Source organism: Amblyomma mixtum, unplaced genomic scaffold (assembly GCF_055824585.1).
Source record: "Amblyomma mixtum isolate Tamu unplaced genomic scaffold, ASM5582458v1 scaffold_23, whole genome shotgun sequence".
Taxonomy (NCBI): domain Eukaryota; kingdom Metazoa; phylum Arthropoda; class Arachnida; order Ixodida; family Ixodidae; genus Amblyomma; species Amblyomma mixtum.
In genome coordinates this window covers 550197-572411 of record NW_028317720.1, presented here as the reverse complement: position 1 = coordinate 572411, position 22215 = coordinate 550197, and the positions used below count along the sequence as shown (strand labels likewise).

General features: G+C 45.8%; 1 protein-coding gene across 25 annotated transcripts in view; it reads left to right on the top strand.

The window, feature by feature from the left end:
- The window catches only part of LOC149324567 (uncharacterized), a 259754-nt gene that overhangs the window by 216584 nt on the left and 20955 nt on the right, over nt 1–22215 (top strand). For 15 of the 25 annotated variants that reach the window (XM_089565410.1, XM_089565409.1, XM_089565408.1 and 12 more), the window contains 7 exons: nt 177–288; nt 5270–5396; nt 6380–6944; nt 9093–9234; nt 12316–12444; nt 14416–14524; nt 20807–20917. In XM_089565410.1, coding sequence (XP_089421536.1) covers nt 12369–12444; nt 14416–14524; nt 20807–20917 — 296 coding nt within the window. In that variant the 5' untranslated portion in view covers nt 177–288; nt 5270–5396; nt 6380–6944; nt 9093–9234; nt 12316–12368. The other 10 variants (XM_089565388.1, XM_089565404.1, XM_089565394.1 and 7 more) reach the window with 10 other exon arrangements.

Below are 22215 nucleotides of genomic sequence, written 5' to 3'. Positions count from 1 at the left end.
GCACAAGGCACATTCCATACATTGAACAGAAGGTGTATACCATTGATGCGTTCAAGCATCTTCTGTCTGCTCACAGGCTGCTATTTTGACGCAATGGGAAAGCATCAGAGTGTGGCGGTATTTCCAGAAGTATCGATTATTCTCAACGCCAGAAACATCCAACGATCTTTGTGCAGACGCCTGGGCCAAATATGTGAAGCATGTCCCCGCATCCATGCTGAGCCGGAGGAGCCATACAGCCAGCGGAGACTCCGAGAGACGGGCAGACACCCAAGGTAGACACCCAAGGTACGCATGCGTGTCAACTTCTCGCTGAGCCAATGCATAATTACTCCCGCACGTGCAGTAAGACAGTATGAGACTCTGCGCATGTTGGGGCGCGTTATGCGAAAGTATTTGCGTCGCTGCCATGTCTCGTAGCTTTGAATTCGCCACCTCGGACCTGCCGCGTCTGGATGGAGTGCAATTGGAGTGATGCGTGCTTGTTATGGTTCGCGGCACATTTGAGAGGCCCAGGAAGCGACACAGCCCGGGCTGCGACAAACCGCAAATAAACACTCTGCGCAGCTTGGGGAAATCGAGAGTTGTATGAAGTCTCTTTGCCACAGGAGGTCGGAAGGAGAACATTACACGCAAAAAAAAACGCGACCCAGCAAACATACAAGCCATTGATGGGCTACCTGCAGCATATCTTCACAGGGTGCCTACAATCAGCATTTTACATTTTTTCTATATTCACAATTTTTTCCCGAGAAGGTTAAACCTGACCTCAACTGCCCCCTGAGGAAAGGGAGGAAGGTTCAATTGAAAGAAAAAATAGAAAAATGGGAGCCATAGTAGAAGGCTCTAGAAGAACACCGTACAGCACATAGGGGCATTTTTTGTTTCGCCCTCACAGAAACGCGGCCGCCATGGTCGCGTTCGAGCTTTCTTTATACGTACTTACTTATATATACACCTGCTCAGTAGCCGAGCACGCTAACCATTGAGCTTCCGCGACGGGTACTGCTGGTAACAGCAAGAAGATTTATACGGAACAGCCGCTAATAAAATTGTCCATTAGGTGGCGTCGACGGCTATATGTCTATGTTCAGGATTGCATAGCATATGAATACTCGTTTCAGTAAAAGCATTCTCTTTATTACCAGTTTCTTCTCAGTATGTCTAAAAACAGAATAGAGTTCAGCAGCTGTTATGACTAATTTTTAAATATGCTTACCTAGTTGTCAAGAAACATTTGAACTTAAGCAATTCTATGCCTCTCGTTCGTCAGTGGCACCCACCCATTGAAAGTACCAGTCGGGCGTGTAGCAAGCAAGCAGTGTAAGGTGGTCACTCCAAATCATTGCTGGCAGGTTTTATAAAGAGAGTGAACAGCCCTTAAGACATCATGAAAGCCGATCGAGAGAGGTGCCTGATGGTGGCTGAGTTTATGGCCTGCGCAGATGCAGCACGCTCACTACCAGTGTAACTTATCATGCCATTTTGTTACGACAGGCAATGATAAGTTTTCCATTGAGGAGCTCCGCCTTATTGTGTCTGTGTAATCTGCTTACAAAAGATCAGTAGTTACAAGAAGTATATTACTTCACGTAGTGTTTGCTTCTCAGCTTCACATCTTGTTCGTGCCTGTGGCTGTCCGTTCTAGCTTACGTATCATACTTTGGGGATGAGCTTAGGGGACGATATTCTCATTGCTTGGAAATAAACCTATGGGCATCCTGCATTTTTCTTTTTCAATTTTAGTTTTGCAGCGCTCCCGCACCCTTTTTCTTCGAAGCCACTTTAAGGAAAGGTGCCTGGCACAGTGAAGCTAATGACCTGTCCTCGTGCATCAAATTCTACATGGTCCAGAGAAAGAGGCCACCACATGAAAGTGAGGCTGGGCCATAGAGAATTATTCTACGAGCCAGACGTCTGTGGCTGTAACGTTCAATACCACATTCTGCGTGAGTCAAGATCCTGAAAAACGAGCGGCCAACTTCACTCGCACGCAGTTTGCGCCGCATCCTGTCATTTGACTCTTACCAGAAAATAACTGAAAAAAATTGTTGAATGTTTATCCCTGCCGTATATCAGCGATAGAAACGCTGGTACGCAGTGTTGATACCAGTCGTAATGGGTGTAACACAGTAGTCTGGAATTTTTTTTTCTTTATGCCGTTACAATCGCTTCATGTTAAAGGGACAACAGAAGGGAACACTAAGGCTACATACTGATGATAGGTTAGGGTAACGTCATAGCAAATATGACATTTCTGCCCAATGGAAAACTTTCATATGCCACAGTGTTATGCAAAAGCAAACTACTTGTTGCGGTGTCACGCACTGATCCGTACAATTGCGGCGGGTGACGTGGTTACATGGTTTCTCGAGGAACACTATTTCACTGCAAAATGGGAATTGCCGCCGCGGTGGCCCAGTCGTTATGGTGCTCGGCTGCTGACCCGAAAGACGCGGGTTCGATCCCGGCCGCGGCGGCTGGAATTTCTTTGGAGGAGAAATTCTAGAGGCCCGTGTACTGTGCGATGTCAGTGCACGTTAAAGAACCCCAGGTGATCGAAATTTCCGGAGCCCTCCACTACGGCGTCTCTCATAGCCTTAGTCGCTTTGGGACGTTAAACCCCATAAACGAAACCAAACCAAACCAAAATGGGAATTAAAAGTCGAAATACGCAGAAAGCAGTGCGGTGGGCGGACACAAAATGCCACTCCAACGCTACACAATTCGCCTATATCCTTCATCATAGCATGTTCTCGGCTTCGTGTGATGCGCGCATTTGTAAATGTAACTGGTGCACCGGGGGAATAAACCAGATATAGCAAATGTGGCTGTAAATTAGTAGTGAAAATCCATGAGGTAGATGGCGCTGTTTGTGTATTGGAAGGGATGTTGGTTTCCGGAAAGGAAACATCCGCGGATGTTTGGATTGTCTTCTCCACGTTTGCTGAGCACACCGATGTCAACACTGGAAGCTTCCAGAGCTAGAGCTCTTATGTCGAACACAGGCAGTGTTGGTGGAATTTTTTTTTCTCTACGCTTCCAAAGTTAAAGAAACACCGGAGGCTAGCAACTAAGCTTACAGTGTAAACTGCGGAACCTACAGGTATTTTTAAAGCAGCGCAGTTATTTCTATGAACACTTGCAAGAAACGACTGAAGGAATGCTGCAGAGTTTGCGTGTCTAACTTACCTGCAAACTGATTTAAAGAGTTGATAACTGAATTGATTTGCGGCGTTGCACATTTGGCACAGCATCTCGCATTTAGGCAGCCTATTACAATGTTCATCCACGCATGTTCTCTATTGGAAATTAATCCATCCACTCATTACACGATTCCTTTCAAACCGCTGCAAAACCGTTGCGGTGTTTTGTAGTGAACAAATGTAGAAGCGTCGCCACGAGTAAATGCAAGAGTTATTGCAGAAGCTTACATGCCGAACATAAGTCATCGTTTATCGTAAGACGACTGAGCTGCGATTTGATTCTTGCAGTTGAAGCTGAAAAGAATGGCGCGTAAGGAGGGCATATACACGTTGATTTTCAGTCACCCACCATTTCGTGGTCGGCAGCCAAGACTAACTGTTGCTCCTGAACTGGTTGCCGCCGAGCACCTTCAAGCCAGGACGAAAATTTTGTTCGATGGATGGATGGATGAATGGATGGGAAAAACTTTATTGCTGAAAAATTTAAACTGTTCTTCACCCTTACGGGTCACTGGGCGCCGTGTTCGTTCCTTGGTCAAGGATGCCGCACTTCACTGCTGCCATCGTGCATCGTGTCATCGTCCTCGCTGGCCAGCGAGTGCTCCCACTGCATCATACTCGGGTGGTTTATTCTTGGCTCTGAGTATGCACTAGGGCAGGTCCACGTGACATGCTCTAGTGTAGCTTCACCTTGACACCACAGACATTCGTCTGCATATTGTGCAGGGAAAATATTGTGTAGTTCGTGCAGGTGCGGGCAGGTACCGGTTTGTAGTCTGCGCCAGTCTACCGTCTCCTCTTTGGTAAGCCTTTTGTGTGTGGCTGGGTAGCGTTTCCGCTGACACCTGTAATGATCGAGTATATTTGAGTACGTGGGGTAACTGGTCAAAGGTGCCCGTGGTGCAAAGGGTTGAGACTGCTCGGTTGACGTACCCTCGAGCTTTGTCTCCTGGCACATTGACCCCAATTCCCCTCATGTCCGGGATACCCACACTATACTACGTTTAGTGTTTTTGCGTCTTCTCGTCGTGTGTAAAATATTGGTTTATTTGGCTTTAAGATCCCAAAGCGACTCAGGCTATGACGGACGCCGTACCGAAGGGCTCTGGAAGTTTCGACCACCTGGGGTTCATTAACGTCCACTGACATCGCACAGTGCACGGGCCTCTAAACAAATTACCGTACCACTTTAGCAGTACAGTTATATGCACTGCAGTTCAACAAACAATTGTATCAAGAAGAGGGTGTAGTGTTTAATACGTGTTCCTTGGTGAGTTATCCAGATTAGCCGCTTTGAGGAATTTTTTGTTAACTTCTTTTCTCATTCATTCATGCTTGCTGAATGCGACATGTATCAGGCCGAAAGCTTCAAAGACTTCGATTAAACTGCTTGAAACCTCACAAGTTGTGGGGCGGAGGGACGGAAGGTATTCCTCACAGTGACTACCTCAGCGGTAAGACCGAAGCAAATAAATGCTGCACAATGTCAAACTTCCACCTGAAGGGGTTGCCTCCAATGCCCGCACTTTCATGGCGAGAGCAGTTTTGCGCAGTCCACCCTGTGCCGCTATTCAGCGCAACCGATCCTAGCGGCATGCCGGAGCTTATAGCTCATGCTTAATAGGCTTGAACTATATAAAGAGAAGAGTGTAGAGATAAGACAAAATTGGCGTGGACAATAAAGCACTGCCTTAAGGGGAAGATGCGATAGCTTAATGGGTTAGTTCGCATATGTGCAGGTCGTTCTCTACATTGTATTCATATATCACTGGGAGTCCTCATACCCCTCTGGCAAAGTGGAGCAGCTGCCCAGCAGTGCGCCACTGCCCGGTGATGGAAGGTGCTGCCAGCGATGGGCCTTCTGCGGGACACGTTGCTGTTCCCGAGCGACCAATTGTTAACTTCCACCTGCCTGTTCAATAAGTGACTGCCCAATGGCTCCCATCGGAAAGAGAATAATCTGACAAGCATTGATAAGGAAGGAAGACCTGCTTATATTTAACGCACACTCTTGACTGGGCCGTGATGGGCCACGCCTATTGATGTTCCGCATAATGATGCAGGTGTCAGCATCACGGAGCTGTTCCCGCGGTCGATTTCCATTGGGTCGTGTGGCATACCTGCATCGCGTAATTGCCGACTTTCCGGCGGCAGCGAGTCCTGTAGCATTTGTCACACTACTTTGACCAGGTGAGCTCTTTCCGACGTCCGGCTCTTTCGTTATTCCGATGCTTCACATTGAGTATCGCGACTGACTAATTTTATGTAGGGATCTGAAGCTAAGGCATTTTGGCGGGTCTGGATTTGCGTGCACTGTCTGTCCGCTTTATTCTCTACTTGAGCTCTAGAAGACGCATGTCACGGAGAGAGTGAGCAAAGGGAAAACAGATCGCCTTTCTGGCGCTGTTGCATTCAAGAATATGTTCACGTGCAGCAATGAATTTTTTCTCCTCTTAAGTTTAGAGAGCGAAGCACGAGCGTGATTTGTTCGAGCTCTTTGGCGATACGTCCTTAACAAATGGAAAACTTCTACTGGTTGAGTGGAAGCTTATTCGGGCCAAGAATTGCGACGTTATCTAATAAGCAGTGGCTAGTACCTAAATGTTATAAGAGTGGCTGTAATGAACACAGGTCTTCGTTGATTGTGCCTGCCCTATACATTACTCAGGTATAGACGGGGGCGCCAGAGGGTCGCGTATGCCACTTATGACTCTAGGTGAAATTATGAATGTTTATAGATAAAGCACAAAAACTGCTTGACTGTAAGCCTAGGAAAAATTCCATGTCCTTCTGTGCATTGCAAGAGAGCCTTAAAACGCGCTAGACATCGCCGCTCTTATCTTGGCGGGCGCTGCAGGAATGTGGGCAAGTTGGCATGAACTGAACTGCATAGGAGGTAGTAGCAAACAGAGATGGTAGAAGCGGCCCCACATTAAAAGCGTCTTAATGTAACCTGGAGCAATAGATTACAATATGCTTTCGTCTTCGGAAAGCCCTCAGCATCAGATCGGTGAAATTCACGCTGAAACGAACCTCCCGCAAAACTGGTCTCTGGTCGTATCATATCACCTCCCGCAGATAATGCACTTTGTTGGGGTATATTTCGTTTATCTCTTCTGTGAAACTGAGAGTTGTAGTATTTATTGCTCAATCCTCCGCTTCTTCCTTTTCAGAGATTCCAGGTAAAGAATTCACCTTTCTTCGATCTTGTAACCAAGTAAAGTTTCGGACACCGGCGCCTTGTTTTGGTATATTTGCTGTTTGTCAAAGCTTTCTCCTCCTCAGGGAACTCGTCGTTGAAGTGAGTATGAGGTCTCGTTCCTTCGCACACAGTGCCTAATGCTAAAATACGAATTCCGAAACGTATGGTTTTGGCCTCTGAAACGACTGCCCACTTAGTTTCATAGTTTCCACTAGTCCTCACCCTTCATTACCATGGGTTCCCTTTACCAGACATGAACTGCTAACACCAAATTCAGTTCTCAATGAGCACTGAAACTTCCTTGGACGTCCTGTGGACGTTTAAGACGTCGATGGGACGTCCAAGAGAATGCCAGTGGTTATTGAGTCCGTTGTGCCAATGTAACCCCGGTTTTCTTTCCTACAGATGGACCAGCCACTGAGAAGCCCGTGACAGCGGCAGCCCAGTGCGCTTTCTGTGTCGTCTGGGACGTTTCAGGGACGTATGCGTCGCGCGCGCCAGCACGGGTCAACACTAATTCAAAGTGAAAAAATTTGGTGAGGGTGAGCTTGAGTATCCTAGTTATAAATGTGCATTTAAAAGATATGGAGAAGCGAAGACAGCCTGTGCCACAAAGCATACTACCAGTGTATCCGAGCTCAAATTTTCATTACTTTTCACTGGTACATTTTTTTTCTAATATGAGCAAAGCTCACCTCGTGAAGGTGTGTGGGTGGGCCTGAAGTGGCCAAGTAAGAGGTTTTCTACGGGAACAGTTTGCTTTAATCCAGCGGACATGTTAGCTGAAAGTTGAAAAATTAAAAATGCTTCATATGCAATGCGCCTTTGCACCTCAGATAGTATCCAAAATTGAATTGCACATAAATATTCCATATATTGCTCACCTGCTAGAGCGCGCTATCTTGCAGTAAGTGAGACGCTTCGTGCAGAGCTCAAAACACATTCATAATAGTGGTTCAACAGCGCAGACAGACACAGACCAAGAAAGAGACAAGACACACACACCAGCGCTGAACTTACAACAGATTTTTTATTAGGAAGAAGCACGTCATAATATACACACACGAAAAAACAGCACACATGCGGAGGTGAATAAACTCCTAGTGCTGGTAAAAGGTAAAACCGCTTTAAAAGCACGTGTACATCCGCCGAACCGCTACCCACAATGTTGCATATTCATTTCTCGACGAGATAATATGACGGATGGCGCACTTACGCACCCTTTATCTTTCTGGATAATATGAAAGGCTTCAGCTTTCATATATGAAAGCGGTTTTACCTTTTATCAGCACTAGGAGTTTGTTGACGTTCGCATCAGCGCTAATTTTTGGTTTGTCTTTATTATAACGTGCTTATTCGTAATAAAAAATCAGTTTTAAGTTCAGCGCTTGTGTGTGTGTCTTGACTCTTTCTTCGTCTGTGTCTGTCTGCGCTGTTAAACCACCATTATGAATCCACACCAACTAGCCGAATCTGCAGATCAGAACACATGTCTAGAATGAGTCGAACTATGTTCCACAGCTCTAAAATCCAGGAAGGCAAAAAAATGTTGACAAAATCCGGTGAGGTTAACTGTGCCCGTGCTTACATCCAGACCATTTTCAGACAGATGTTATCCCTAGCTTTCACGAGTTCAGCCCGAAACGCGGCCAGAATGTGTTCTAAACAAGCGTTTTAGTCAAGCGTTTTGCCCTCTTTACCATATACCAGTGATTTTCAAAAGGTTAAGACAGATAGTCGGCCCTCAGTAATGTATCTGCAAGTCTTGTAAACGCTTGTGGGAAACCTCGTAGCGCAGGGAAACGGCAGCACCGATTTAATCACGAAAGAAATTCCTCATATGGCGTACGTAGACAAAAATTCAAATTGATCGAAATATTCAGCGCTCTTTTAGGTTATCACCTGAATTAGACCGTTGATTCGCAGCGCAAAGGGCCATGATTTACTCAATATGATTTTATAGTGTGCACGCCATGTTTTCTGGAGAATGGACAACCTCGCATGATATCATGAATGTCAGTTTACCAATATCCCTCAAAAGAAAACTAAACAGCAGCTGTATCTTATCGGTACTCCCCTATCGGGCACAAACATGGACGCTAACGAAGAGAGTTCAGCTTAAGGACTACACAGCGAGCTATGGACGGAAAAATGATAGGTATAGCGTTGAGAGATAGGAAGCGGTGGGTGCGGGTGAGGAAAATAACGCAGGTTTGGGCAGGGCATGTAATGCGAAGGCAAGATAACCGCTAGTCCTCATCAATATAACGGAATGATTTCAAGAGAAGCCAAGCCTAGCATGGGGCGGCAGAAAGTTAGGTGGGCGGATGAGATAAGAAGTTTGCGGGGATACGGTGGCCGCGGCTGGCAAAAAAAAAGGTTAATTGGAGAGACATGGTAGTCTTTGCTCTCCAGTGAGCGTTGTTAGGCTGATCATGATGATGATGATGACGATGCCTGTCGCGGTCAGTCAAAATGAAAGGGTTTAAAGGGATGTCATATCAGAGCTTACAAGTTAAAAATACATGCTCATTGGCAGTAACCAAAGGAATGTCCCTTCCAGTATCCCTGAGGGTCTTCTTCCAGTATTTGTTTGTCGTTGTTTTTCAAGCACCATTTTTGGCGTAGCGAAGATATTTTGTGAAGTATACTTGCGCCATTTGTGCACTGCACTTTGCTCACAGGAGCCGGTCGCAAACCAGCTCCCTGAATGACGGGCAGGTGGGGTGAGCTGCACCGTCTGAAGTGTGTCCGTTGCGTGGGTGCCAGAGGTCGGCCTGACCGCCACAACCGACAAGCAGGGATGAGGATGGCTTTTATTCGAAAGTATGTTGATACATTACAACTAGGCATAGTTATGCCTGCAAGAACAATGTAATATTCCTACGCAGGATACGGATACAATGAAGGCAAAACTGGAGTTAACCTGTATTGGTCGTTTACCACATCTTAATGAGAAAAAGGCTACATTCATTAAGAAATTTAAAATAACAGCCAAAAAATTAAACTCGAATGTAACCGCCGCCGATTGTTCTTTGAAAACCTGCAGTGAGGCTGGCTATTTTTTCGCATAGATCGCTGAAACTAATCGATGGGACCATTCCCTTTCATTGCTGCACTATGATGACTTGCTCCTGCTGGGTCGTGATTTCACGAGTTATAATGAATTGTTTAAAAAAACTTTCCTAGCGAATAAGCAGAGAAGAAGGGGGAGGTCACATTTTTTTCTTTTTTAAATCCCTAGAAAACAGTCGTCTCTCGTTAATACGAATGCATTGGTTCACGACCAAAGCTGTACATAAAGCGAGTGGTTCGTATAAACTCTTTAAACTGCGGCATTAACAAGCAACGCTGCAAAAAACAAAAATCCTATTGAAGATTCACATACGCTTGCTAAATAACCATGACGAAAATGTAGGCATACTCGAAGTTATTAAAAATGTTTCTTCCAAGCTCCATTTCTGCAAACACTCGCGTTTGCCATATACAAAATGCAAATGTCGTTTGAAACAACTTTTCCGATCTGTGTACTGCGAATTCCTTCTTCTTGCTATCTGAAGATACCCTTACAGCTGCCCTCGATCCCTTCGTGCATTACAGAAAGCAACTTGCAGAGAAAACCGCGATGATTGAATAATTGTTCGTCATTAGGTGAGCTGCATCGTATACACAGCTTAAGAAAAATGCAAGGCACGAAAGGATTTCAGAAGAGATGTCTTCAGCAGCATAGCCATGATACGCCCGTCCCACAACGACCCACCCGTGGCTCGTTCCGTAATCACGTGACAACCTCCAGCTCGTGGCTTGCGTTCACTTCGTCTTTGGAGTGCGCGCGAGGAGGGTAGGGAGAGTACGTGGCCACACACTCAAGCGCCCTGCCTCTCGCATAGCGCAATCTTTGGTGTCATCGGGTAGGAGACGATGCCGTAAGACACCCCAAACCCTTGTTGCTGTGTTGTTGTTGTGGCTGTAGGAAGGATGGAAGGGAAATTGCACGGGCCTGCCCACTGGCTAGGGCTGAGTCACACTCGCTGCCACATGCAGACAGAAGAGAGTTGAAAGATGTGAGAAGAAAGATTGCATGAAAAGACGGGCGTCGCAACAACCGCGTCCGCCGAAGCGACAACGCTGACTGTAAGATACCTTAAGCCCCTCCAAACGCTGCGAAACGCCTCTCGAACGCCGCACATAGCCAGGTGCCAGTAAAAGCCTGAAAACGTGCTGCGAATCTATCGTACATGTTATAAGCTTAAGACGCTGCCTGCGAGCGCACTGCCCGAGCAGCTCTGCACATCTGTGCTCACATAATTGTTGACACAGAGGGACAGCGTTTACGCCAACGGGCGTAAGATGCGAAAACCAGAGATTGGTATATCGCCTGTAGGATTTCTGCTTCTGCCCTACGCCAAACGTTTGCGTAAAACTCACTGCCAGTGAAAGATACAAAGTCTTTAGTTCAGTCTTTTTCTTTCTGGAAATCACCAACTGTACCTCAAGCACGTTTGTTCTGTTTTGTTCATTTCAACATCGTTTCTTCATGAGACTGGTCTTCAACAACACTCGGCTCCGGCAAGGCTCGATGTGCGCCCGTTTTCCTGTAATAATTCCTATTCTCTAAATAAGCTGCGAATGTAGTTTTCAATTTTTTTCCATTAATTTCACAACATACCAAAAATTAAAATTTTTAACAGGGGTGCATTTTGAAGGCAAAAGGACCTTGCGTATCATATATTGCAATTTTTTAAGATTGGCAAGTCAAGAGGTAAAAAATTGTGAAGAATAAACGAAACAAAAATCATTAAAAATTACAAATATATATAGGTATTCTTTTCTGTATACTGACCAGGAGTGACGAGGAAGTTCAACCAATGTTTGGGAACTCAGTATGCATTGTCCTTGAAGTATTTATGATTGAAATATTGTGTTGCTGCATAATCAAACGCGTGATGCGATGTCTGCTCTGCGTCTTTCCACACCGCACGCACTGCTAAGTGATATCTGTACTCAGTCAGTCCTTAACGTAGCAGGAGCTCTAGAGAGCGTAATATTCGCAGTCAGTCATCCAATACGACTGACGCTAATGAGCGCCCAAGAATCACGGTACGAGCGCTAGAGATGAACGTCCAAAAAATGGGCTATTATTAATAAAATTGACAATTTCCCACTGCATTTTGCTGGTGTTCCGTACTAAAGATATCTCATTGCCACTGTCGAGAAAAGCATATCGACCAAATTGGCCCTTGGCCATTTTTACCGCGACCATTGTTCAATTTCCATATTACTGAGGCTTATATGCATCGAAAACGTTTGGGCCCTAAAAAAATAGTCCACAACTGGAGTCGCCGTAATAAAGAAGGTAATATTGATGGCGCAATATTTTCTTGTGTTTTCCTGACTAATCATTTTGTCTCAACAAAAAGTAGTGAACTCGCGTTGAGTGTCGCTCTCGTATTGGCATCGTGTGTGGCAGTTTCGAGGCGCCCATTTAAACAAAAGCACAGTGATAGCGTATTGCCTAAGGTGTGCTTAAACCAAACAGCCTATATCCTTGTGGGGTGCTCCTGCAAATAGCTCCGATCGTATTAAGCTATAACAAAGAAAATACTTGCCATGAAAATAATACTGTACGTGCTGCGCCTTCATGTTCATATAAGTGCGTACTGAGTTAGAAAAGTGGTACCCAGAGCACACTTTCCATTCATGTCTTCAACGATGTTGGCGAGGTAGCATACAGCGCCCGCAATTAATTCTATGTGTGTAAAGTGTCGCGTGATATGACGATGGACATTACCGCGCGCCGCTGTTCTGCTTCCAAAACATGACAGTTCGCGTGTGTTTATGCGCACCAAGGCCGATCGGCTGAGCAGCGTACAGCAGGACTTGTCGCGGCAAACTCTCTTCGTGCAGACAGCCGGGCCAGGCTGGAATCGGCGAGAATCCACTGCGCGAGCAAGTCGCCGATGAGGACAGCGCGCGATGGACAGTCGTCATCCACCAAGTGCGGGGTGTGGTCGCACTTCATCACCGATGCAGCCGGTGAGGCAAGAACGCTCACATCAGCCATTTTCGTCAGGGCAGATAATTGAGCAAGTTGGTAAACATTAAATGTGACTAACGCAATCGCTAGAGACAGTCACAAAGGGGGTAACAAAGCGTTCACTCGCAACTAGACGGTTTGTTAAGACACACAATGTGCACGGTGTCTTAACGTGTGGATTATTGAACATGCGAGTGGCCTTGTTAGGAGTGATACCTCAAGCAATTAGGTACCACATTGTTGAAACTACAGCAACACAAAGTGGGAAAAGGAACGCTCTCCGTTACTTTCTAGAACGATCGTTCTGTTCGGTGACCGAGACTAACTCTGGAAATAGTGGAAGCGCTTTTGGTATCAAAATACGGGGCTTCTTGTGTTAGTGATCTATGTGTCAGACTTTCCGCAAGAGATTTTTTAGATACCAGTATTCTATTGTTTTTTACTCATCCTTGGGCTTCGGAAAATGTAGTTTCCAACGCTACATGCATGGAGTAAGTAATTGGCGCTTCAGAAGCACCGGGACATAACAAAAAGAATTCAGTGACGGGAGGCAGGCATGAGCCTGTCTTCTGAATTTCATTAGAACTTAACATTTCCGAATGTACAACAGTCTCCCTGATGCGTAACTGAAACTGAACTGTGTGTTATTAGAAAATATGATCAGGACAGTGGCAAGTGAACCGCCAGATTTACTCACCCTCAATTCCATGCACAGCAACAAAAAGAGGGAAACTAGTCCTCTTTCTTTTGATCGAATTATGTGTATTCGTTGCATTTTCTTTTGCTGCTCTCCGCTAACCATATAAAGTGAAATTGCATGTAGCATTGTTTCCCTTGGGCTGCAATGATGGCGGCCACGTGAAGAAAACAGCAAGCCAGTCCGCGGTGGCGGAGTGGCTATGGTACGCGTGTGCTATCACGGCCGCGGCGGTGGAAATTTCGATGGAGACGAAATTCTAAAGGTCCGTGTGTTCTCCGATGTCGATTCACGTTAAAGAACCCCTGGTGGTCGAAATATCTGGAGCCCTTCACTTCGGCGTCCCTCTAGCCTGAATCGCTTAGGGCCGTTAAACGCCCATAAACCGAACCAAACGAACTTGGAAAAGAGGAAGGTCCGTTGTTCGTTTTGTCCTCGAATGGTTCTGATCTCATCAAATCCAATGTTTTAGCATTCTAGGTAACATGCCAAAGTTATGAATAAGATCAGGTCATTCTTACCGAGTTTCCACTTGTGATCCCACTTAGAAATGGCGTATTATCAACCACCGGTAGTTGGCGGTTTCATCGCGGTTTCTTCGCAAAGCATATGAATAGTTGTATTGCGGAGTTTGCAAGAAGCTTTTAGAATTTTTTATTCGGAACATGCTTCTGAACTTGGAGACTCCGTCCGTGCTCTTCTCTCTTGTCTAACCTCTACTTTGCCTTTGCACCGCTCTGTGTGCAACGCAATGCGCTGTGCGGGGCGCCATTCACAAGTGTATAGAGTTTCCTAGGAAAGAGGTGGTCATGCTGCATTTCAATATGATTTCGTCATTCCAAGGAGTGGTCCCACATAGCGGTCCCACCGTTCGCTTCCCTTATCGTTCAGCAAATGTGCATTTAACATCATGGTCGCAACATTTCTGTTGTGATTCTTATGGAGTTGAGGTGGCACGTACATCACACTCACCAGTGCGTTTTTGAGAAGCTAGTCCGTTGTACAGAGAGCTGTGCCGACTGCTCACATGAATCGGAAGCGGGGTATCCCCAGCCGGTAGGTTCGGTGCTATGCGCGATCTAGATCTTGTTCTGGTGACGAAAACTCCGCACCACATAGGTAGTTAACCTATTTCTTTGTAGTTGGTGTCATAACTGCGGGGTCTAATTTCTTATTTCGAATGCGCGTGAATTCGAACAGACTTTCGATTCAGTGTGATCGCAGTACTGCAGCAGAGGTGCCTGTAATCCTCAAACTCCGTCTTCTCTTCCAGCAGACGGCATCCGTTTGGCGGGTCGCGTCGTAGACGCTGTGATGGCTTTCAGGCGAAAGGTACAGCCATGTGCCGAGACGGCCTGCCAGTTCCACAATCCAGTCAGCGGGTGAGTAGTTTTTAGTATCACAGTAGCCCTGCTCTGGTCGCAGGGAGCATCGTGAATCATATTTCTCCACTTCTGAATAAGTGACTGGTGTAAATATTTGTGAAATATAAGGGCGCCATTCTGGCTCAGTTCTGGCGACCCTCACTTCTTCCATCTGCACTCTTCTTCTTATCATGACTCTGTTCCCTTGTAACGAAATTTTCAGACAGTGGATAGAGGGCAGTGAGGTTATTTCTGCAGATTTACTCTCTTCTACCCCAATCTCGTTATTTCTGAAGCGCTACAAGCTCACTGCGCCTAGTACAATGCACTGAAGATTCCAGCATGATTTCGGCCTTTCGATTGGTATATTCTGGGAGTATTTTCCGTTAGTCTTCCACGGAAATTTCTGCGGGGAAGAGGGAAATTTATTTTTTGTATTTTCAGTAAGGGGATACATAAATGAAAGCCTTGTTCCTAATTCAGCATTGTTACATAAATTGAAGCGCCAAGCGTTGTGAAAATAGAGCACCTGACATTCATGGCCCTTTTTCGTTACACTGTTAAATTTGCTGGTGTACACCTCTGGATGAACGTGGCGACTAGTGGATATTGCTGTAGGTATCGAACGAGCCGCATTTCAACCGGGCTACGCGGTTATGGCCACCACGGCGCTCACATTCGCATTTGTCCAGTCAGCGTCGCTTGAATGGTTAGCGAAAATACATCAGAAGTTCAGGCCTGCGTAGCAAGCTGTCAGCTTATTGCGCATGTAAAATGGCCGTTGTCTTACCCACTAGTTGCGGAATGCGGACATACAAATCAAATGTTTCATTCCTTATTTAAGCAAAAGCACTCACGTACGAATTACCCGTAGAAAGTATCTTACACAGACTCGTGGACATAATTCAAAAGCTTTTACGCCACCAGCATAAAAAATGCTGGCGGCTTCACCGCAACTCAGCACCCGCATTGGATGGAGAAGAAATTGTGGCACTACTCGCAGCGCGTCAGAGAGCATTAGTGGAGATGTGAGCGGTGTCGGGGTAGCTACTACGCAGGGCTATTAAACCCGAAGTGTCGCAAGTCCATGTCACTGGACCCTCGAGAGCTAACTTATTACCTGAAAAGACGCTTGGAATGCATCAGGGAATACACTACCGGAGTCGTTCACCTAAGTTTTGTACAAGCTTTATTTCTGAGTGTTCAGCAAAGATTGTCGGGCTCAGTTTGGTCCAATTCGCGTTCGGTCATCATTTACGGGAGCCGCTGTGTTTGAGCCGTGCCGAAGTGAAATTTCAAGACCACAGCGGTGGCGTAGCTGTTCGAACATCCGCCACTCATGCGGGAGGAAGGGGGTGCTGTCTCCAGTGCTGTGGGCACCCACAGGTTATACAATGTGTACAACCTTTTTCTTGCCTGCTGATCGGCTTTGTTAGGGTGAGGTTCTTGGCAAATGTGCCTTTCACCCCACCTCGGTTAAAGGAAAAAAACCTGTCCGCAGATGTCCTTGCGCTTTAAAAATGTGTCATCATCATCATGAAGACAGAGTCCAGCTTTCGTGCACATTGCCCGCTTGTGTCGTCTTTCGGTGTAAGCAGCAAACACCGCGTAAACCAATGGCGATGGTTGAGTTTACATCGGCGGTGAGAACTCAGATCTTTCCTGCTCTACAGAATGACGGGATGTGGGGCGAGTTGGTGCATGCCTGAAAATACTGCAGCGCAATAGTGACAAAACAAGAAACACAAAGATTACACATGCACGTACTACCACCTATTTATGGGAAGAAAAGGGCACGTATTTATAAACCTCACTCACAATTGTAACAAGCCTCTATCGCGCTCAGCGATAGAGCCTTATCAGATGGAGAGGACATTGAGTCCAGAGAGACATGCTGACACAATTATAGATCTGGAGTGGGATGATTCCCCAGCCGTTATGTTTGGTGCAATGCCGGTCTAGATCTTGTTCTGGGGACGAAACCCCACGCCTGGTAGGTGTTTAACATGTTGCCCCGTGGTTGATATCGTAACTGCTCCCTTTGCAGTCTCGGATACAGCGACATCGTATATCGACAGGTAAACAAGCAATGAGATGGGTGTCCTTCCTTATTTCGAAAACTCGTGAGTGCGTGCAAACTGACTATTCAGTGTGATTGCAGTACTGCAGTAGAGGTGTCTGTCATCCTAAAACTCCACCTTGTCTTTTCGCAGGCAACACCAGTTTGACGGTTCTAGTCGCAGGCGCTGTGATGGCTTTAGGGCGATGCCTATAGGCGGCTGCCCAGATGGCGCGACAGCAACACTGTCCAGTTAGCGGGTGAGTAGTCTTAACCAAGCAGCAGCCTTGGGGGGAATTGGTAATTAAATTCCTTCTGTACGCTTCTTGGTCAGCGCGGCGCTGTTTCCTTTGGAAGAAATCTCCAGGCTTTGGATAAGGGCAGTGACATTATTTCTACACATTAACATGGTTTTGCCCGTCTTCATTCTTTGTGAAGTGCTACAAACTTACAGCCTTTAGCACAAAACACTGAAGATGCCAGCAGGAATATGGTCTTTCGATTGGTAGATTCCGGGCGTCTTTTCGGTTAGGCTTCCACGGAAATTTTGGGGGGGAAGAGAGAAAAATATTTTTTTGTATTTTCAGCACAAGGATACATAAAAGAAAGTATTGCTCTTATCGCAGCTTTTACCCATTAATCGAAGCACCAAGCGTTGTAAAAATGAAACACCTCACGTGCATGAACCTTTTTGCTAAACTGTTAAAGGTGCACTGAAGAGGATTCTGAACTTGTCTTTTTGCCGCGGGAACTCGATCTACACGTTCCTAGCATTCTTAGAAACTGCGACTTATTGCCCTGTGTGGCCGATTTCTCTAATTAAATCGAATTAACGTCCGGCTCCCACCTTTATTTTTTTAATTCTCCCTCGTACGGTGGGCGGAGTCGTCCAACGCGTGAAGTGCCTTTCAGCCAGCACCGTGGAGGCTTTGCTTTCGCTTTATTTTCTTTTTTAGGCTTCCATGAACAAATAGTTTCATTCGCAGATAATAAAGCCCCAAAATAAGCTCGCAGAAATAAAAATCGGCGCGGACTATTTCCTACTACGGACTACTACGTATTACTCCGTCGATGGCAGAGCGGCAAGCCGCCACGGGACTGGGTGAAAGGCACTCCACGCGTTGGTCGACTCCGCCCATCGTACGAGGGAGAATTGAAAAAAAAAAGGCGGGAGCCGGACGTTAATTCGATATAATTATGAAAATCGGCCACAAGGGCAATAAATCGAAGTTTCTAAGAAAGCTCGGAACGTGTAGATCGAGTTCCCGTGGCAAAAAGACAAGTTCGGATTCCTCTTCCGTGCACCTTTAAACTTGATGGCCTAAGCCATCAAGTTTAAAGGTGCACGTCCATCAAGATGCACGTGGCGACTAATGGTTAGTGCTGTTGGCATTTACGCGCCAAAATTTAACCGCGCTTGCGCGGTTATCACCACCACGACACACACATTCGCATTGATCCTGTCAGCGCCGCATGAATGGTTAGAGAAAATAATTTGGACGTTCAGGCCTGCGTAGCAGGCAGTCAGCCTACTCGGAAAATAAAATGACCGTTCCTGGACCCACCATGTGCGAAGTGCGCACACGCACATCAACTAAATTTCCTTATGGAGACAAAAGCACGCACGTGCGGATTGCGCGTAGCCATATTTTATGCTACGCTATTCGAGAGCTGTCACGCCACTCGCACAGGACATGCCGACTGGAATGCAACGCCTGCCTTTGATGGAGAAGAAAATGTGACGCTACTCAGCAGAAAGCTTCGAAGCACGTCAGCAAGCCTTAGTGGATGTGAGGAGTGCAAGGCTACCTACTACGCACAGTGTTAAACACGAAGTGTCTTAAGTGGGCGTCCTAATTTTTGTATCATATTTATTTCTCACCATTCAGCGAAGGTTGCCGGACTCAGTTTGGCCAATTCACTTCAATAATCGTTTGCGTGAGCCGTTGAATTTGTGAGCCGTGCCGAAGAGAAATTTAATGACTACACCAGTGGAACTGTTTTTCTTGTTGTGATGTGCCTTGTAAATATTTACTTTAATTATGTCATTGCAAAAGTATGCACCTTCCTCCTACTTTTACCTTGTATAATTATGTGTTGTTTTTTGTAATGAGAGTGTATGAAGCTCTTGCTTCTTTTGCCGCTTCTTCTGAGCATTGTGTCGGGTGCTTGGGCCCCGTCAGGCAGAGTGCATCTGCCTTTTGCCCCTGTATCCGAGAACTTGTTGTCTAAATAAAGATCTATCTATCTATCTATCTATCTATCTAACTGGAACGCAGCGCCTGGGTTAGATGCAGGAGAAAATGCAACGCTATTCGGCGGACAGCTTCGAAGCGCGTCAAAAGTAGTGGATGTGAGGGATTCAGGGCTAGCTACTACGCAGAGCTATCAAAGAGGAAGTGCCTCAAGTGGATTCACTGGGCCCACGAGAGCTAACTTCCTTCCTCAAAAGACGCTTAGAATGCTATCGGGGAATACCCTACTGGAGTCATACACATAATTTTTGCATGAGCTTTATTTCTGAGAGTTCAGCAAAGATCATCGTGCACAGTTTGATCCAATTCCGTTCAATCACCACTTGCGCGAGCCGTTCAATTTGTGAGTCGGCCCGGAGACGAATTTCAAGACCGCAGCGGTGGCTTAGTCATTTGAGCATGGGCCTCGGATGCGGGAGGTGCCGGGTTCGATACCCAGTGCCGCCGGGTATTCACCGGTGATATAATGGGTACAAGCTTCCCTGCCTGGTGTTGAGCTTTTTTATGGTGAAATGCTTGGGAAATAGGTCTTTCACCTCATCTTGAGTAAAAGTAAAACATTGTGCCGTGGCGCTCTTTGGCCACAGATTCCCTTGCACCACGAAAATTATCATCATCATCATGAAGATGGATTTCTGTCTTCGTGCAAATCGCCCGCTTGTGTCATCTGTGAGTGTCGGCAGAAAACGCCTCGTAACTCTAGAGCGATGGGTGGGTTTTCATCCGCGGTGAAAAATGAAATAGTTCCTGGTCTACAGAATGACGGGTGGGGGGCGACTTGATGCATGACTGAAAATACTGCACCGTAACGACGCCAACACAAGAACGAAAGTGACAGCACAAGCACACACTATCAAATGATTATTAAAAGGAGCACATTTTTAATCTCACTCACTATGTAAAAGCTCTCCATCGCTCTCAGCCCAGGCTGTAACGAGTGGGAACGTTTTTATAGATGCCTGTACCACCAATCATAAGTCTTCCTTATTTGGGCTCCTACGTCCGAACCTGTGTGGTAGTATTTTTTCATATGTTACTCTTTGTTGCCATGTCTTTGGTTTGGTTTGGTTTATGGGGTTTAACGTCCCAAAGCGACTAAGGCTATGAGAGACGCCGTAGTGGAGGGCTCCGGAAATTTCGACCACCTGGGGTTCTTTAACGTGCACTGACATCGTACAGTACACGGGCCTCGAATTTTTCCTCCAAAGAAATTCCACCGAAATTTTACTTTTTTTGTTCAGCTTTTGCGTTTAAGGTGATGACTGCTTTCCCTTCAGATGCATAACACTGCTTTTGCTGTGATTGTCAGACACTGTCATTGAAACATTTTTTTTTCAAGTGTTTCTTTAAGAGCTTTAAGTGCAAGAAGCATTCTGAAATTTACGTTAAGCCTTGTCGTTTGCAGATTACTTGGTACTGACCGGGCTGAGAGCGATACAGCGTACATATGCATGCTGAATAAAGGGTTTCAAATATACTCATTTACTTCTAATAAACAGTTAGTAGTGCGCGCATGTGTTCATTGTTTCTTTCTTGTGTTGTGCTAGCGGCGCAGAATTTTCAGCCAATCTTGCTGTACCCGATAGGGCTGTGCCCTACCACCTAATACATTCACTGTAACACACCCGGAACTCAAAATAACCCCACAAATTGCTGAAACTCAAAGGTTTTTTTTTCAGATCTTCAAGGCTTCTGTGGGCACATTGTACCAACGTACTTTCCGTGTGAGATATTGTGTCTCAGCGCGCACATCTTGTGTGAAGAGTCTTTTTATACTTAAAGCCTCGATCATGCACTTATTTAGAGACCTTGAAGATTCGTGTGATCACTAGATGTTTCTCTTCTTATCGTGAGCATATGTTGGAAACAATCCAACCAGGGACCGCTAGGCAACTCGTCTACAATGTTTAAATAAAAACAGATGGTGCTATTTGGCGCGTTATTGATGCTTCGCCAAGCAACTGATTGTATGCTCCACCTTCGCAGGGCACCCCTGGCGTTTTGGATGTGGCAACGCACATCGAGCTGTGGATGTCGGCTTGTCTGCACCGATCATCGCGGCCGCAGCCTTATTGCTGCATCTGGAGTTGGCTTGGTGTGAGTGAGAGGGGAGCAATCTCCGACTGAATTTTCAAGTTTGTTGTTCAGAGAGCTGCATATAATGCTTATACAGTATTGCTTCCACATTAACTTTCTTTAGTAACTGTGGTGTAATTCCAGCTCACAATCTCTATAGATATCGTTTAAGTCATCTATATAAACAGGAAATCCACAGGAATATCAACAATATACGTAACCTATCCCAATTACAGGACAGAACTCCAAGTTACCTTACAAAACACTTCGAGGATTGGTCAGTACCGATGTCACGTTCAAGTTACGGGAAACAGTGCCTTAGGTACACAATACCAACGCTTTTGAATTATTATAATTCGGTCCGTTCTGACCTCTTCACGGCACCTACAAGGACCTCCAGCAGATGTATTTGGTTTCTATGTAATGTTATCTAACCTTGCTGTTGTTTTCTGTTTTCGTTTACTGTGAATACTTATCTGTATCATATTAAATATGTATGTATGTGTGGATATCAAGAATATGTTATGTGATGCCGCCACTCTGTTGAAATAAGGGATTGTGGATCCGTAAAGCTGTCCAAAAACAGCTTTTTTCTATAATACCCCCATGTGTATTTGATGGCAAATAAAGATTTCATTTCATTTCATGATACAAAGTTGAGGATGGTGCGATTAAGTGCTCGTGAGAAGTGACCACTTCATTCAGAAAGGATGCGACACCCGGTCTTCGCCGGCTGCCGTAATAGCTTGTTGCAACAAGTCGTATTGAATAAGTGGTTCGTCCAGGAAGTAAAACCTGAAGTCTTGTATATTCAAAGTAGGAAACATGGCGTTACTGCTGTGGCCGTCGTTTCTCTTATGCACGACCGGAGGACAGGAGAGATACCATCGCCATATAATGTCCAATGTAGCCCTTTACGGGATTGTTTTGCTGGCGGGAAGTTCAGGAGAGATACAGTGCAGTATTACTGAGGATAAAAAGCGCCGTTTTCGGCAACATCCAGGGAACACTGCGAAGGAGCGTTTATGTGAAAGAATAATTGCGTCTAAGCCACACAGAGGCCACTGATTGGAGTTTAAGGGGAAAAAAGTCACATTTGGTTATTATTTTTACAGACATTCCAGATCGTATGGAATCAGACTGACATCACATTGACCAGTGTGTTATAGAGAGACCAGTGCGCGGTAGAGAGAGGTGTGCTGACCGCTCACACAAACCACGAGTGGGGTAATTCCGCAGACTAGGTTGGGGGCTATGCGCGATCTAGATCTTGTTCTGGTGACGAAAACTCCGCACCGGGTAGTTGGTTAACGCAGTGC